The following is a 19,054-nucleotide window of genomic DNA, read 5'->3' as shown; positions in this document are numbered from 1 at the left end:
GGGAAGAGGTTGGCAACATGATTTTCATAGCAAAGGCCAATGACGACAACTCTCCCATGAGCAACTTGGAAGTTTGTGCAGAGCCAGAATGAGATAACTATTATTAATCATTTAATTAATAATGTATTATTTAATTAAACATTTACTGTGCTTTCCACATGCTGGGAGGATGAGACAAGAACAAGGTCCAGATCCTATTCAAAAGGGGCAACAATGTAGTGGGGAGGGGGTAAGAAAAAGATAATTATGATATAACATGATCATCATCTTTTATAATAATGAAAGAATCAGTATATAATTAGACTCTTTGCACATTATACAACTAAAAGCACAAGCTAAGCATTATAAATATGCTCCCCTTCCCCATACTTATTAGCATAGAATGAAGATAATAAAAGCTAGCATTCAATTGCTTACTATGTCAGAGGTACGATGCCAAGCACCTGCTGAAGCCTCACAAAGACTTTATGAGCTATGTTGCACAAATTCAAAGAGTCTGGAGGTTTTTCTAGAAGTAAATGATAAGGATTTATTCAAGGGTCTTGGAGTTTGCAAACTGGAACACAGGCAAAACCCCAGAAGCGTTCCAAAGAAGAAAGAAAAGTCAAAAGTTATTACAGTAAAAAGTACGTTCTTGAGAATTCTCAGCCCTGCCTGCTCGGCTCTAGGATTGCTCCAGCACCGTTAAGAGTCAGATGTCAGGCAGACAGGATGATGGGAGCCAGGAGCTCTGATCAGTCAGGGGTGTCTGGATAATGGATGTTAAAGGGATGTATCCGCTGAGTCATTCAGGGGGTAATCAGATGGCCTGGATGTGTAAGTCCTTCAGGGGGTAATCAGAGGGTTACTTGAAGTCAGATGTATATCCAGGCATTGACTCAGGACTGGAAAGTTTAAAAAATTTAAGTTCCTGGCACTAGTTAGAACAAGAATGGACTCTTCCCTTATACCTCAACCTTCATAATGTTAATAATTTTAGCAGCTTGATTAAAGTGACTTCATTTTATGTATTCCCTATCACCAATCACTCTTTCCTCAGCTAGAAACTACTATTATCGGCATCCTTTATAGATGAGGCAACCAAGTCACAGAGGTTTTTTTTTGGCTCCTGGTCCCACAGCTAGTTAAGGACAGCAAAGGGACTTAACCCCTGGCTGGATGGCCACTTCCGAACCATGATGTTGTACTGAAGAGGGGAACAGTGACCTGGGTCACCTGGACTCCGAAGTCTGGAACTAGTTACTGTAATTCTGCCTCAGTTTCCCTAACATCAGAGGAGAGAGGCCAAGTATGCAAAACTTTCTAGGACACCAGGATAAACCATTATTCCTTCTGAGTTCTTTTCCTGTGTTTAACTATTTAACCATCCACCCCATTACTAAAGTCATACCTAAGCATCGTAGAAAATGAAGGAGACAAAGCATAAATAAAAATAGAATAAAATAAAAAGACACCCCCCCCAAAAAAAACCCAACCAAACCAAACCAAAAAATTTTATTCATTCATAGTCTCATCACCCAGAAATAACCACTGCAAATATTTTGGCATATTTCCTTGTAGTCTTTTTTAAAATGTCTTTTATTTACATAGCTGAGGTCATACCTAAATGTAATTTTGGACCTTGCTTTTTTTTCATTTAACATCAGAGCATAAACATTTTTTAATGTTATTTTAAATGACTGCATAATAATCCATCATGTGGATATTTTGTAATTTATTAACTGTTCCTTCACAATTCGATATATAAGTTGTTTCCAGTATTTTCACTATTATAAATAACACCACTATGAACATTCTAGTTCATAAATCTTTGCATGCATTGCAGATTATTTTTTTAGGATAGTTTCCCAGAAATGTAATTAGCGGGTTAAATGTCATGAATATTTTAAAGATTGTGTAGAGAAATATAGTATTTTTTATAAACAAAAAACACATTCTTTACAAAGAAATGGGAAGGCTTCCAGGGGTCAGAAGTTGTATATACATTTGTGCCGGTGTATAAGTGTGAGAGGGACGGATGAGAAACGGAACAGGAAGTTTCTCACTCCGTGGTCAGAGTTCCATAACCACTGGGCTTTTTGTCTTGTGAGCTACTTCCCAATTTGGGGGGGAGGGTGCATGCTGATTAAATATTGATCAGCTGAGTGCCAGCAAATGGAAGCAAATTTCAAGTATGGAGTTTGTATGCCTTTTGCAAGGAGATGCTCCATAGAATCGGTTAGACTTGGCACTTCAGCATTTTTCACCAGGCATAGCACTTTCACCACTATTATGTCAACAGCTTCTCACAGCTCCTGGGTGAGACGGATTGGAGCAGCCATTGCCATTCCCAGGTTATTGGTCAGACACTCAGGCCCATAGAGCTGATTAGAGAGAGCTGAGACTAGAATCCTAGTCTCTTGGCTCTAGGGGTAAAATCCCCTGTCATGGATTGAATTATGTCCCCTACCCCCATCAATCTGGTGAAGCCTTAACTCCAAGTGTGACTGCACTTAGAGACAGAGCCAACAGGACACTAAGGTGTGGCTATAAGGTGACCCATGCAGGTAATCAGCCATTTTAACAGAAACCAGGAATAGAGATGCAATTACACCAGACTGGACCAAAGGAAACAGAATCAGGATGAAATAAAGAAAGCTTTCTAGACTTCTGGGATTCTACAGGACAGAACACAAGAGCTACTGAGTATGCTTTATCCTTCAAGGAAATGGAAGAAGGATCCTGAAGGTGATTCAGAGCTCTTCAGGGCTGCCATTCCCACTATATGCCTGGAACACACAGGTCTAGAGAGCAAGGTGCTTCTTTCTTGGTTTTAGAGAGTGGGTGCCCCTCCAGGTTTCTAAGAGCCAGGCTGCCCCTGCCTAGTGCCTCAGGAGATGGCTGTGACAAAAAGCCACAGGGATGGAGCTGCTGCAGAGCTGAGGGGGCAGGGCGACTGCCTAGGGTCATGGGGATGACATTACTGCCCCAGTGGACCTGGAAGGCAGAGCATCCTGCCAGAGGACTATTCTAGAGCTTTAATATTTAGTGGAATTTGCCTTGGTAGGTTTTGGACTTGCTCTGAACCTGTCGCCCCTTTCTTTCTGATTTCTTCCCTTTGGAATGGGGGTTCTATCCTATAGTCCCCATTTCCGAAGCAAGTCGGTTGGATGATTTCACCAGCCCACAGATGGAGAGGAATTTTGCCTCCGGATGAACCATACCTAGCCTCCCCCATATCTGAGTAGATTTTTAGATGAGACATTGGACTTGGAGTTCATGCTGGAATGGGTTAAGACTTTGGGGGCTATTAGGATGCGGTGAATGTATTTCACATGCAAGAAGAACATGCATTTTGGGGGCCAGAGGATGGACTGAATTGTGTTTCCCAACATTCATATGTTGAAGCCCTAACCCCCAGAATGACCGTATTTGGAGATAGAACCTTTAAATAGGTAATTGACCTTGGGCAAATTAGCCTCTCAAGTCTGGTTTTCTCATCTGTAAAACAGGATGCTATTAGTACCTGCCCTAGGAGATTGTGGGGCTAATTAAAAGCGATGATGTATGCAGAGTTCCTGGCACATAGTAAAGGACAAGAAGAAATAGTTCTTTTCCGAGATTAATTAAGTAAGTAAGTTAATGGATGTAAAGTGCTGAGGACAGTGTCTGGAACTTAGTCAGTGCTATGTCAGTCTCAGTTACCCTTACTTTCTTATTCCAGCACACAGGAAGCCCTCCAAAGCCTGAAATCGTAACCCTCCCAAATTCCGGTTTCCCCCCAATTGAGATCAGAGGCTCCCCGCCCTAGGACGTTTCTCTAGGCCATTTTCTCTGCCTGGGGCTCCAACCCTCCCCCTCCCTAGCTCAGACGTCTTCTTCTTGGGGAACCCTCTCTTCTTCACCCCACCTTCTCCCAGGCAGAAGGAATGGCTCCTTGACTTGCGTCCTGCTAAGGAAACAACTCTATATAGCACTTAGTTCTTTGTGTCTGGTGGTTGGTTCCGTTAACTCTTTCGAAGCCTCCCTCCAGAAGCGGCGGCCTCTGGGGACTGGCGCGGGTCGCTGAGTAGCCTCTGAGTGTCGCCCAAGGTGTCTAGCACAGTACGGGACAGGGGAAACGGGCCGCTGTGCAGACAGGGGTCTTGTTTAACTCCCGCGAGCCCAAACCCAGGACTCTCCCCAGGCCGCGCCCACCTTGAGTGAATCCCCGCGGCTCCGAGAGCCCGGACTCTATCTCCGCCGCTCCGGGTCACCTGAGCCAGCCGGGCTCCCAAGGGGTCCCGCCGGCTCCGCCCCTGGCGGTCCCTCCCACCCCCTGCGGGCGGGCCCTTCCCCTCCTCCACCCCGTGGCGGAGCCCAGCGGCTGAGGGCGGAGCGTCGAGGCCGATGGCTGGGAGCCGGGCTGGGAGGCGCTGGGCGGTCAGTGGGCTCCAGACGCGTCGCCGGCTGGCCGGAGTGCTGGCATGGCCGCGTGCCTGTGAGTGCGGAGCGCGCGACGGGCCGCTGCCACCATGCCCGGGGGTGTGGGCGCCGCCCGGCTGTGCCTGCTGGCGCTCGCCCTGCCGGTGTGGACCAGAAGTAAGTGCCGGGCAAGGGAGGGCTGGGGTGCGGATGGAGGCGGGTGGGCTAGGTGGTCCGGGGACCTCCGAGCTTCCCCCGGCAGCTCCGCGGGGCTGCGTCCCAGAGGTCCCCCAGCCCCGGAGCCCGGCTTTGTTCCCACGTTGTACGCCCCGGGAGGTGGTGGAGGTTCTGAGCTAGAAGAAAACAGCGGGTCCCCTCCCTGGCTTCCTTCCCTCTCTCTTTCCTCTGTTTTCTTTTTTTTCCTTTTCTTTCTTTCTGCTTTTGGCTTCTCTTTCCGCTGCTTTTCTAGCTTCTCCTCGTTTCCCCAGTCTTTGTGTGTGTGTTCTTATAAATATATACTGATAAAATTGGAACCATACCATATCTACCGTTTTGTCTTGCATTTTCTACTTAACATAACGAGCATTTCCCACATCATTAAATTCTCAAAAAACATGATTTTAATGACTATACATTTCATCAAGAAATCGTAGCCAGTACAATCTTCAAAAAGTTAAAAACATGACTCTCACCCAAATATAGGATGAATGGGTGGCAGAGATTTGTTCGGTTCAGTGATGAGGCAGTGAATGAAACGGTAAAGCTGCTTCAAAGCATTAGGGGAACAGAGGAGGTACAGGCATTGGAGGAAGAAGGTGAAATCTTGGGCTGGGGCAGAAGCAAACGTGGTCAGTACCCCATGAGGCCAACCAACCAGAATTCTTAGTTATCCTTCTACTATTCGGAAGTCATTTGCATCTCTACCATCAGAAGTCTGCAGTTGACACATAACTGAGTCTTTTAATGAATAGTAGATTAAAAAAGTTAGACAAAGGTACATTTCCCCTAGATAATTTAGTGTTGTATGGAAGGGCCTCTTAAACAACGCTACGATGTGCCATTGAAAGGGCATCCTGCTTTCTTTTTGCCTTATTTCCAAATTTTGAACAATTTTTCTTAAAATGTACTGTGGCCCTCCATTATGGAGCCTTTAGATTGCTTTCAGTATGTTTTGCATCATAAAGATCATTTCATTTTAAAATATTCCATTAAATATATAATTCCTTTTTTTTTTTTTTTGCAAAGAATCTAGAGAATCAGAGCCACTAGAGCAGGAACGAGGCCTCTCTGGTGCCCCTGTGAATATTAAGCACCTAGCGTGGTGCCCAGCACATAGTTAAGTACTCAGAAAACATATAATGAATAAATGAATGCATTGCTTCTATTTTTTACCAACATGATGGAACTAATGCACGTCTAATGAGATTATTTTTAGGATATGTTTTGATTGAGAATATATTATATCACTAATCTGAAGGGCAAGTTAATCACTCATAATCGCACCACTCTTAACAAAAGAACTGTGTCTATCTTTTCTATCACTACATTTTATGTAAACATTTTATGTTTAGACAGAATAGGTTTTGGAGTCCTCACCCTCACCCCCAGGAGTCCTATGGACTTGGCCTGTTCTTACGGAGACTAGGTCTTGGGAAATGACCACTTTATTAAGATTGTCTGACCCTAACTAGTGTGACTCCATGGGTTGGGCGTCGTCCCACAAACCAAAAAGTTGCTGGTTCAGTTTCCCACCAGGGCACACACCTGGTCAGCACCCCATGGGGCCAGGTTGGTGCTGTGTGAGGGGCAACCGATCCTTCTCTTTCACATTAATATTTCTCTCCCTAAAAATAAATAAGTAAAATCTTACAGAGAAAAGATTGTCTGCAACATGTATTAGAGGTTGCCACTGCCTTGACCAAGTCTTCAAACACGTTTCAATTCACCTTTCTTAAAAAAACAGGAACCCTGCAACCAATGCCCCAGGGTAGTCGTGAAGATGAAGGCGGGCTGGGTGGTGAGATCCATTTGGAAAGTAGGGAGCAATAGCCAAAGGCAGATTTCCCAGTAGGAAGCTCGGGTTCATGCTGTGATGTTTTGTGGATCCAGAAACAGTTTCATGGTGACTCTCCCCAGTAATGCAGGTACCATTGTGTTCATCTTCCAGATGAGAAAACTGAAGCTCAATTGAAATAATACCCATGGGCTTGACCTCCAGAATATGCCCAGAATCCAGCTACTTCATTCCTCTCCACTGATGTCATTCTAGTCTGAGGCACCATCGCCTCTCACCAGGCTGGGCTCCTGCAAGTCAGCCTGGCCTCCTGCTTCTACTCTCACTCTCGCCACCACCCACCCCCGCTTCCATCGCCACCCGGCAGCCCAGCAGGCTGAACAGTCTTTTAAAAACTGAATACAGATCATATTGCTCTGTATTTAAACCCTCCAGTGCCTTCCAAGTCTATTTATAATAAAATTCAGACTCTTTTAATGGCCTCTGTGATATCAGACCCATGGCTGTCTTGCTGACCACATCTCCTAACAGTGTCCCCCCTCATTTACTCAACCAGCCTTTACCTTCTGCTGCTTCCTTGAACAGGCCAAGTCTGCTTCTGCTCACGCAGGGCCACCGTGCCTACTGGCTCCTCCACCTGGGACACTCTTCTTCCAGATCTTTGCATGGCTGCCTTCTTCTGGTCCCTCAGGTCTCCTTTAAATGCCATCTTTGCTGACCATCCTGTCTAAAGTAGGGAACACCTCTTCCGTGTCTCTTTATTCCTATGACCCTGTTGTACCATTTGAGAATATTTGTGTCTTGTCCATCCTCCACCTCCAGAGGATAAACTTTGTGGGGAGTACACTCAAGACCTGGTTACCTGTTTGGCACTGTATTTATTGCCAACACCTAGCAGAGTGCCTGACCCATAGTAAGTGCCAAGAGCCTGGAATCCAACAGGTCTTCTAGTGACCCAATGTGGGGTTCTTCCCAGTTGGCAGTGCCTGCCTGGCTTAGCTAGGGTGCAGAGGTCTGGGATTCCAATGATTGTGCATCTTGTATTGGCAGGAGGGAGTGGGGAAGGCAGCCCCCAGCTACAGCATGAACTAATAATACCTCAGTGGAAGACTGCAGAAAGCCCCACGGGAGAAAAGGTAAGACCAAAAACTCTCGTTTTTGGAGGCAAGAGTTGACAGCCTCATTCTGTGAGGCTTGGGCCACCTCCTCGACTGTCATCCCTCTTAGTTCTATTTCTGACCCACTCTATCCTGTTGGTCATTTCTGGAATCCCAGATGGGACTTTCCTTCATTGTGTGACAAACTTCTAGAACACATTCAAATGCTATTAGTTGAGGAAATGAAAATCCACGTTAATGCCGACACAAACTAAGTGCAAATGTGTGTCACAAAAAATCACCGTCTCTCAGTTGGAATTGATTAAATATTGCCATTGTTATTTTTGCTCTGCATAATACATGCTTTACTTTATTGATGAGGTAATGTACTTGGAGAGAAAATGCTAATCCAAACTATTTTTTTAAATAAGAGGCCAGATAGGGACTTAGTACTGGGAAATATACTATCTTAAAATTCAATGGGCGTCTTGGACCACGGCACCAAGCTTGGGGAGAAGACAGAAAACACTACCCTGTTCTTGCGGAGAGGGCCTGTGCAGCTAGGATGGTCTTTGTGGCTCTGGTTTTTACACGGGAGAGCTACAAAGGAAGATGGGATTGTTTACCTTCCACTTTCTGAACTTCAGTTGTCTCATTTATAAAACAGGGCTTAGAGGGGATGAGAAGGAAGAGGGCTGGGGGAAGAGGGTAGAGAATAAGATCCCTTTGGGTTCAAAGGGTCAGTGATTTATTGGGCAACGTATAAGAGCAAGATTATAGTAGGAGAGAGAGGAGAGAGCTGTGTTGGGAAGGAGCTCAGACTTTGTGGCTTTTGAGTCTAGAAAGGTAAACAGAGAGGGAAAATTGCCTGGAATCCCTGAAGTTATGGTTAGAGTAATACAGACATGCCCCAGAATGCTCCAATTTGGATTGACTAAGAGAACTTACAGCAAAAATTTTAGGACAAATCAAAGCAAATAACATTTTACCCTAAAGACACTAAATGCATTGAGTTCATTTCATCAAAAAGTAGGAAAGACTGAAAATAGCTTCAGGAAAAGTCTAGACAAATTAATGGATGGCCATCCTCACGCAGGTTATTTTTAAAAATTAAGATCTTAGATAGTCCAGCCTATCCATTATTGCTGACGAATGTCTCTGATACTTTTTGTAGAGGCGTCTCTGTTCCGTCCAGATGTGAGATGCTGGGCATCCTCAGGAAGGGTTTCAGAAACAAAGTGGAGCCCCAGATCCTGTCTTTGTTCCCAGCCATTGTCTGCCCAGAATCATTGCGTTTTGTACGAATAGTCATCACAGTGCCTGGCACCATAAGTATTTGTTGAATGAACAAATGAAGGAATGACAGAGAGAGAGAGAGAATAGAAGGTGGGTCTCAACTCAGGCCTCCTATTCTCATTTACATAATTTATTCATCAAACATCAGTTGAACATTCACTGTGTAGTAAATTTAGTACTAGATCTTAACGGGGATGCAATACATAGGACAGATTTCCAATACCCTCTGGAGCTGAAGATCTATTTCATGCAGCCCTAAAGTGAAAGGGATTTTAACCCTTCTTTGGGGTAAGTACAGTAATAGTGGATCAGCTCCCCAGGAGAGGTGAAGTTGTCCATTCCTAGCACAGAGTGGCATTTCATTGCTGTTTCATTGCTTTGGATGAAATGTCCCCTGGAAACAAGGGCCATCATATTTTAAAAATACCAGTGTCTGAGCTTGTTCTCATGTTGCAGTTTGTGTTTCTTTGAGGGAAGAGGTGACGGTGCTTTGAGTTGTGTCAACTTCCCTTTTTTGTGTGGACTGCCCTATGGCCACCTACCTCTTGGATAAGAGAATTGCTCCCGCTCATTTGCCACATGCTTTTTCTCAAAGGACCACTTTGTACCATGTCCCTGAAGCCTAATGCGATTGCGCAGGGCCCTTGTTCCTGGACTCCCTGGAGTAAAGTGGCAAAGGACCAGCAACCAGAATAGGTGTTGGCAGAGCTGAAGCAGAGCATCAGAAAGAGAGAAGTGAATCCCTTAGTGAAAGTTATTGGGCAAACGTCCACCTAACTTCCTCTCCCCATGGTTTTGAAGTTTTGAAATGCTCTTCTTAAAAGAAGTTGATAAGGCAGATGAGCAAATAAGAAGCAAAGGACTGGGTTGCTCAAGCATCCTGGATCAGAAAGTGCAGATCTCATCCGAGCCTGAAAGTACTCAGGGTTGTCCAGGACTCTATGGGAAGTGGGGTGTGAGGCAAATAAGAGGAAGACATGTGCTTGGAAGACACAGGTCCCCAATCAGAGGTGGATGACAAAGCAAGTGACCTGCTTTCTCAGACACACCAAAACTAAGTGTTCAGGTCCACCTTAAAAGGTGCAGAAACTCTACCAAGAGCTTTTGTGGATTGAAAGACACTTCAGAAGTTAGTCAGTTCCTTCATATCAGGTTAGAGGTTAGAGAGCACGTATTTAAAATGCCCTGAAGAATAGATGCTGTTTTAAACAGGCTTAAATATGTAAATCAATCATTTCTTCCTTCCAAAAATAGTTTAACCACTCTAAGTTGAATTGTTGAAGCGTGGAAGTTTACTTTGACTTCGATTTTTAATTTCTTGGAAATTTTCCTCAATAATAAGTTGAAAAGAGATGAAAAGGCCTATTTCTTAAGCAATTATGAAAACAAGGAAAGTTGCACAAAAGAAAATAAAGTTAACCAGTGATCCCACTGCCTTTATGTAACCATGGTAACTTGTTGGTTTAGGATTTTTTCTTCCTCTCTACTTTTTCCTTTTATAAAAGTTTATTTAAATAAAACATAGCGTGTTATGTTTTGAGTTTTTGTGCTCAATAATGATCATTTAGATAATATAGAAATTATTTAAAGTCATTGTTTTTAATGACCATGTAGTGTTTTGTCACGTGAATGGATCATCACTCATTCTCCTGTTTTGGACATTTAGGTTATATTTCATTATTCAGGATTATAAGTAATGAACATCCTTGTATATAATAAACCTTTGTCCATTCTTCCATTTGTTCCTTTGAGATATAAATACTCTTTGCAGACACTTAAAAACTCTTAGTCCATACTGTCAAATTATTTTCCAGTGGGTTAGTGGTATCAATTTAAATTCTCCCTGGTAGGGTATGAGTATGCCCATTTTTCTGTGTGCTCTGTTGCACTGTGATACATTTTTTTTTTTTTAAGGTATCTTTAAAAAAAATTGGAGGGGAAAGTTAGTAGTGATGTTGAGCATGTTTTTCTTGCTTATAGGTCATTTGTATGGTATCCTAAATGATCTGTGCTGCATGTATAGTAACTTTGAGCATCAGCAAATTTTCTCTTGTATATAAAACGTGTCTTCCTTTGGATTTGTAAAAGCTTAGTTGTAAGTACTCCTAGTTGTCTCCTCTGAGATGACTGGGGGTATCCAAGTTGAGAGCCAGAACCAAATAATGTAAAATAAGAACCCACGAGGAAAGGCTTCCCTTGGTATTTTAGATAATAGCCACCATGCATTGGGGCTTCCTGTATACCAGATAAATTTTTAATATTCACTATGTCACTTAATCCTTGCAAGGACCCCACATTATCTTTGTTTGATAAATGAGGAAACTGAGCTGTAGGGGAGATTCAGTAACATGTTCAAGTTCACATCCCCTCAGGGTCAGAGAGTCAGCACTTGAATCCAGATCTGATTCCACACAAAATTTGCTGTAGAAGATGGTGTTTTCCAGCATTTGCCTTTACCAGGCCCGCATGCAAGCACTTACATCACATTTCAGCTTGGAGTTTCTTTCCTTTGTCTTTTAGGAGAAGGCCATTGGGGGGGAGGGGAATTGGTCCTTCTGGGATTGAAGCTATTTTATTTTGGGGCTGGAAATGCAATTGACCCTTTCTCTTTCACTTCCTGTGGATCAATGTCTGAGCACTGTGCTAGATCCTGTGTCTGTCCCTGGGAGCGTGCATCCTGCATTTAGGAACTGACATTCTTTTGTTGTTGCTTTTAGCATCCACTCAAAGCTGAGCTCAGGGTAATGGCCGAGGGGCGAGAGCTGATCCTGGACCTGGAGAAGAATGAGTAAGTGGACCACTCTTTTGTCTAACATGAAGCAATTCGGACGCAGGTGCCGCTGTTTTGTAAGGAAGCAGTTAGTGACGTGATGCAGGCTCTCTCTCTCAATCCTTGGTTTCTTTGTGGGGAGCCTCTTGCAAAGACAGCATTTCCACAACCTCTGGCCTTGCTGTGACATTGCTGGACTGTTTAACAGGCTGTATTTCCGGGGCTTCTTAGAGTTCATGTGTGTGTGTGTGTGAGTGTGTGAGAGTTTTCGCGCAAGCGCAGAGGGAGAGATGGACTGGAGGACTCCAGCTGCTGTCTCACTAGCAGCAGCACAGGGCAGAGCAGGAAGCAAAGATTAGAGGAAAACAGCGGAGAGGAGAGAGGCAAGGCGGGGCGTCCTGGGATTTGCGCCTCCAAGCCAGGCTGCTCCATCTGTTTTGACTTGGCTCAATCTGAGATTCTGCCAATAAGGGCATGGTCAGCAGTCTACCGGCTTCACCGGGCTGGTGCTTCCATCTTTCTACCCTCATTCATCTTGGGTGGCGGCCTGAGCCAGAAGTATTTCTGCATTGATTTGCCATCAAGCGCAGTTATATCTTGATTTATGTTATGGAGCAGGTGAATAGATAATGCATAGCTGTGTCTGTTACCTGTTCTTGGGTTATTCCCAATCTGCTTGGTCCCTGGAGAGCTCTCCTGCCTTGGCCGGGAGACCCTGAAGGCCTTGGTTATTTCCCCACTTTGGTTCTGCCGCACAGACCTTGTAGATAAGGCTGCGTGGCTCGGACAACTGCCCATCTCCTCTTGGCAGCCTCCCTGGAAGCAGATGAGTAATCAAACACATTACTGCCAAGAAAGGATGGCTGGGGACCTTCCCATATCCAGAGGGATGGGAATGGCTGATGAGCTTGGGTGGGAAGCGAGAATATAAATTATTCCAGATTTGGGCTTTTGGACCCTTGCGAAGGAGGGTGAGTGAGTCGAAGGAGGGTGAGTGGAGTTGGCAGTTTGGCAGAAGTATGACTTCAGTGTGTGTGTTAAGAGGGCTCCATTCATGTCTTCCTTCTGCCTCCGGAAAGAGAGGGCATCTCCATCATTTTTGCTACCTTTCTTCTGAGAGCCAAACCAACCCAAGAATGTGTTCTTTTTGCCTCATGTCCCTGGAACAGACCTGGCTGACTCTGGCCCCAGAGGAGTCATGCCTGGGATTTCTCCTCGCCGAGTCATCCTTCTGTTCTGCAGGAAAAGGCCATGCAAGGGTCTGTTCTTGCTAGTCTGTCTCAGGGGTCGCCTTTCGTTTCTCCTGGCCCCTGCCCTCTGGCTCTAATCTCAATGTTCCCTGTTGTCAACTCAATCTAATCCACCCTATTCTGCCCCGCAAGTGCAGTATTGGACCCTTCAGCTTCCTCTGGGCAGTCCAGGTGGTGGATTGCTGTTGTGGGCAAATTCTTAGGCGTTGGACTGGCCAAGTAGGAAGCCCAGCACTCATTCTTCCTGCCTGTTTTGGAGCCTTTGCAAGAAAAGGTCATTGGACGTTATAGAGGGAACACATTTTAAAAACTACTGAGTGCAGTGGTCTTATGTGTAGATGCAGAAACTTCAACTCAGAGGGATAGGCACTTGTCTAAGGCCACAGGGCAGGTGAATGAGAGGGGTGAGACTAGGATCGTTTGTTTGTGCTCTTGGCTTGGTCTCGAGTCAAGGAGAGCACGCCATTCTTTTGTGTGCGGCCCTGAGCAGCTCCCTGGCTGCCCTGTGAGGGCTGGGGGCTGGATGTGGTTCCTGACTTCCTTGAATTGGCAGGAGGCAGGAGATTTGACAAAAATGGAAACAGCACTGTTAAGCACTATGACCTCATCAGGTATCCCTAGGGGACAGCTTCCTGCCATGTTCGTCTAAATTGGGCTTTTTGTTTTTGGACATGTGTTAGCAAGCGGAACTCCAACTGCACACGACTTCCTAGTGTGTTTATTTCCCAAAGCCTCTCATTCATGGTGCGTGCGAGGCCGGATGCAAAACAGCTTAGGGGGCGGGGATGCTGCTTTTCTGATTTTCTAAATCTCTCTGTTAGTTTTTATAATCCTGTGATACTGGAGGAGAAACCAGGCCCTGTGCTGAGTGCCTCCTCAGGCTCTGGTTTCTAATTCCTCGGTTGATTCACTCCTTTGCCCATCTCCTGTGCACCTGTAGCATCCAGGCACCAGCGTCGGCGCCGGGGACATAGTTGTGACTGAAACAGCTCTGCCTTTATGGAGCTTATATTCTACTGGCAGGAACAGCAAACAGACAAACCAGTGGCTGTGCAGTATGGTGACAAGTGCTATGGAGACAAAGGAACGGAAGGGCTCAGAAGAGCAGGGACGGGGAGGGAGGTGCTGTTTAGGAATAGGGGTCAGAGGAGGCCATGGTGGTGAATTGGTATTTGAGTCAAGACCTGAAGGAGGTGAGATAATGAGCCATGGGGATGGCTAGGACATGGCAACTCCAAGGACATGGGACAGTCAAGTTCAAAGGCCCTGATAGATGATGAAGGATTCCGCTCCCCTCCCTAGCCCCCCTGTACGTTTCTCCATACACTGGATTCTCAGGGCCCCCGGGAGCTGTGGGCAAGAGCTTCTGGAACTCTGAGAGGGGAGACAGAGAGGACATTTCTAACTTCTTTTGCAGCATCCAGAGGTATCTGGCCTTCTCCCATCAAGTCAAAGCCCACATGCTAATGCATGGCCCAAAATAGCAGTGAGCACATGAAGAGATTGCTAAGAATGGTGAAGATGGAAGGGCATGGGGGATGGGCCAGGAAAGAGGGGCCATCAGCTCAGGCAGCAGATACCCCCAGGTGCCTTAGTTCAGTAGCATGGCAGCTGGCAGCCTTTTTCTGCTGTGACGCAACTCAGGATAAATGGATGACATTCCCATGGGAGACGTTCTGCTGGGTGTATATGCATCGTAGGGATAATTCGCATATGGCTTTCGTGTCAGAGAGTCCTGGTTTCAAATCCCAGCACCCCCACTTACTAGCTTGATGTCCTCTTTAAGCCTCAGTTTCCCTACCTGGGGCATAATGGTAGTCGCACACTGGGGAGCCATGGGAAGGATGAAATGAGATGGTGTGTGTCAAGGACCCAGCATAGTGCCTGACTTATATTCTATACTTAGTAAATGGCAGCTACTGTTATTTCTTGCTCTTGGTTTGTTTTTAATTGCAAAGGTAATACATGCTCATCGTAAAACATACAGCAATACCAAAGTATGATAAGTGAAAGAATGAAAGTCTCCCGCCCACAAGAAGAATCCAGCGTTAACAGTATGGTGGGCATACCCTGGACCTTTTCTATGTGTGTGAGAATGTGCTCATAGATACACTCAGACACAATCACCCAGAAGCATACACAAAGGCTGCTATTTTTGCTGGGAAGGGAGGTGCAGAAAGGAGATTACTAGACATATTGTTCCACACTTGTTTTCTTAGACTCAACCATATGCCTTGAAGATAGTACACTGCTCTAATAAAGTATACATTACATTTTTTTTAAGAGAGACGTTGATCTCAGTAAAGCTACTTTAAATAAAATAATTATTTTTTTATTTGTTTGTTTATTTATTTTTAGAGAGAGGGGAAAGGAGAAAGAGAGGGAGAGAAACATCACTGTGTGGTTGCCTCTCACTCGCGCCCCCAACTGGGGACCTGACGTGCAACCTAGTCATGTGCCCTGACTGGGAATTGAACCAGTGACACTTGGCTCACAGGCTGATGCTCAATCCACTGAGCAACAGCAGCCAGGGCCTATATTATTTTATATTTATTCACACATATACATATAATTTGCAAACGTTGGTACATAGATATTAGGAGAACCTTACTTTTGGTTAGGGCTGTGTGATACGGTAGAGAGTGTACTGAACTCAGAGACAGACAAGTGGAACCGGTCAAGGAGCCGTTTGACCCTCCTGGGCCTCATCTTTCTCATCTATAAAACGGGGGTTTGGTCCCAGTTGGGCTCAAGAGCTCCTCCAGCACCCCTTATTTAAAGGATACTATGCAAATGGAAGAATGGAAAAGAAGCATGGAGTTTGCTCTCCATTTGTAGAGATATTTCTGGAAATAAGGGGCAGTGGGATAAAGGCAAATAGCCTCTAAAACCATGGGCCTTGAAGTTGAGGATGAGCTGCTAGTTCAGGACCCACTGTTTAGGCAGCATAAACACGAGAAGAGAAATTACAGAGAAGAAATTGCAGTGCTATTTTTACAACCCACAATTTTGAGGCATCCATGCATAATGTTACTCTCCATGTAATTTCCCCCATGATCTGAGGCCTGCCTCATCAATCCAGAGACCATAATTAGACAGAAAACAAACAAACAAACTTGAAAACTTGTTTGCTGAAATGAAATAGAACCTTCCTGAGCTGTAGCATGGGGGGAGATGAGCACCTCCAGGGAGATGGAGGCCTTGACTCTTCCCTTCTCCTTTCTCCACACTGTGCCCTCTGTCCTAAGTGGAGGGCACACTGAACTGTTGAACCGCTTGCAGGGTGCTCATGGAGCTGCATTTACTAATTGGCAGGATCACTGCATGTCAAGGTTACCTTCAAAAGCAAATGAACAGCTCAACTAGTGGGCGCTGTGCCCAGAGGACCTTTGGTCATTTGCTTCTCTCTGCTCATCCCTTAAGCACATTTTGGAACTCTTATCTCTTCATTGAAATACTGCTCTTCCTTGAGTCTGAATGATGGTAAGATTTGGGTTTTGGCTTGGAAAAGGGACAGATGTCCTTTGGTCTGAGCCCATTGGTTGTGCTTCAGCCCTGGCTGAAGACAGATCCTGTTGGCACAAGTCTAGCTAATAAGAATAGATCTTTATTTTTTGTGTGTGTATCGACCTTCAGACTTCATGAGGAACAGCAATTGTCAAAGCAGAACTGGGGCATTTAGAGATTTGCTGATTATAATACTCACCATTACTTTGGACTTTAATCTCTCTTCATATCTCTGACTTTTTATCAGTTCTGTGGAGAGTCCATGGGGAAGGAGACTGCTTTTGTTGGCTTGGAAGTCAGGCTACAACCTGGAAAATTAAGTCATTCGTGCTAATGGAGCCATTTAGCTACCTAATTTTCTCTTCTTTTTTCCCTTCAACCCTATCTGAGTTGTGTAACAGTGGAAGACCTGAGAAGGAGAGAGCTAGCAGGCAGGAAAGGAGTTTCTCAGCACTAGACAGGAGGGATGAGTTATCACCTCTCACTGCTGCACTTCTCTTCCAAGGAAGCCTGGTAGAAGTGTGTAGCTGATCCAGAGCAAAACCCTTCCTACCGCCCAAGCCTGGAGCTCTCGCTCACCCCGCCTCCCTGCTTCCTCTAGCATTAAGAGTATTCACGTTAGCATCTTATCTACGACTAGGACAGAGGACAACTCTCTTAGTCCCTGTCTCGATTTGTTGTTGGCAAAATTCAACGTCCTGGATCTAGGAGAAGCTTAAGAAAGGCTTAAGATGATATCCCAATGCTTTTGGGAAACCATGCTTCAATGAGTTGCATTTAAATGAGTTGCACACATATGGATTACATTTCACTTGAAATACACATGGCTTAAGAAATTAGAGGACATCATTCTTTAACCAAGCACTTGGCAGATCTCAAGTATTCAAAATGTTTTTCCAAATGCGGTGCGCAGCTGGGCTCCCCATTCCCCGCAGCTGAGGTTGTCTAACCCAAGGAAACTGGTGCCGAGGAAACAGTGGGATGGACGGGTGGAGACACCAGGATTTGATGAGAGCTGCCTGTGAGTGTTGGAAATGTTTTCAAACATTTTTTTTTTAAGTATCAGCAACTGAATTAACCCTGCTGCCTTGGCTTTGAGGCAGTGGATGCATGAAGTGAATTTAAATTGGAGGTGCTGTGCTTGGTCGACACCTTGCCCCCGAAAGACCTCGTGGTCCTATTTGAAATTCCATTTCCAATGGTAGCTTTGCAGACAGAGATTGATTTCATTTCCAGTTTTCATGATGTCCAGAATCCCTGGAGACACAGACCAAATGGATTGCTGGCCAGTCTTGTACAAGCCAAATTCTCGACCCTACCCCATTAGGCAGGGTCCCCATTATTTCTAAATCATTTCTGTCATAGGGTCCTTTGCATAGACTCAGTCTCAGTCATTAGGGGTGGTAATCTGAAGGGATGCAGCTATACAGTTGCTGGAGGAGAGAATCAAGGAGCACCTGGAATTGAAATAACCTAGGTGTGTTGATTCTGAAGGCCATGAGCACATAAACCCAAAACACCATAACCCATAGAGCAAAACAGGCTTAGGCTTTGGTGCCAGAGAGACCCAGATTGCATTCTGGGCACTGCCATTTCCTGGTTAGATGGCCTTCAGCAAGTCACTTTCCTTTTGAAGGCAATATTATTGTTACTCACATTTTATAAATGAGGAAACTTAAGTGTGAGAAATTCACGTAATTTATCCTAAATGTCAGGCAGAGCCAAGAGTCCAGCTGAGATCTGCCTGCCGCTTACTGTATTCTACTGTCTGCATAGAAAATAGAAAGTAATACCTTCATTGCAGGGTGGGGAAGGCTAAAAAATGCCTCCCCACCCCACTGTTCCACGATACTGGTATTCTAAGCCCTGGAATGAGAGTCTATGCTGCTTTATATGGCGAAAAAGAGGATTTCTTTGTAAGGTTTTTGAGAAGGGGAGATTGTCCTGGATCATCTGGGTAGCCTCTACATGCAATTGCAAGTATATTTGTGAGAGGAAGGGAGAGGGAGATTTGCTCATAGATAGAAGAGAAGGAGGCAATGTTGACCTCGGAGGACGAGATTGGAGTGATAAAGCTACAAGCCAAGGAATGCAGGGAGTCACCAGACGCTGGAAGAGGCAAGGAATGGGATAGACCACAGGAAGATTTCGGCTCAGTAATACCGATTTCATTCTTCCGGTCTCCAGAACTGAGAGAGAATAACCCACTGTTGTTTTAAACCGCCAAGTGTGTGTTATGTGTTACACAGCAGCCACAGGAAACGAATACATAGGTGTTTGAGGTTTAGAGATAATGTATGGGTATTATGATGTGCTTAATACAATGCCTGGCTCCTAACGAGCAGGTTTTCAATACATGCCAGTGTTCATTAATGCAAAGTCAAGAACAGATGTTTTCTGAAGTGTCTTGGTGATGCAAAGGATTGCATGTAACTGTCTTCAGATATGACAGTGGCAAGCAAAAAAAATATATTGACAAATAAAATAGTATGTGTGGTTATCGTTCATCAGCATTTCCTAAAGTTCCGAGTCAGGAACTCTGATGCTTAGTCTGCCTTTGAATTCTGGCTGAGGAATATGGGTCAATTATGAATAATGATGTCAGCGTAAGAGCTGCCACTACAGCAGGCTCTGTAGTCTCTGTGTGGTTCATCTAACAGGCTTCACCGCAACTCTGTGTTAGCCCCATTTGGCAGATGGGGACCCTGAGGCATGGAGCTGTGTGACTTGCTCAGTG

At 45.0% G+C, this 19,054-nt stretch overlaps 1 protein-coding gene across 1 annotated transcript in view; it reads left to right on the top strand.

Moving 5' to 3' along the window:
- Nucleotides 1–4,361: 4,361 nt before the first annotated feature.
- Nucleotides 4,362–19,054, top strand: part of ADAM19 (ADAM metallopeptidase domain 19) — a 74,190-nt gene continuing 59,497 nt past the window's right edge. Inside the window, exons 1-3 of the mRNA XM_090288495.1 lie at nucleotides 4,362–4,560; nucleotides 7,448–7,533; nucleotides 11,508–11,578. Of these exons, the coding sequence (XP_090144621.1) occupies nucleotides 4,494–4,560; nucleotides 7,448–7,533; nucleotides 11,508–11,578 (224 nt within the window). The 5' untranslated portion in view covers nucleotides 4,362–4,493. The remainder of the gene's footprint in view (nucleotides 4,561–7,447; nucleotides 7,534–11,507; nucleotides 11,579–19,054) is intronic.

The sequence above is a fragment of the Furipterus horrens genome, unplaced genomic scaffold, assembly GCF_987537825.1.
Source record: "Furipterus horrens unplaced genomic scaffold, mFurHor1.1.pri manual_scaffold_10, whole genome shotgun sequence".
NCBI classification, from domain to species: Eukaryota; Metazoa; Chordata; class Mammalia; order Chiroptera; family Furipteridae; genus Furipterus; species Furipterus horrens.
This window is presented reverse-complemented; position numbering and strand designations above follow the sequence as displayed.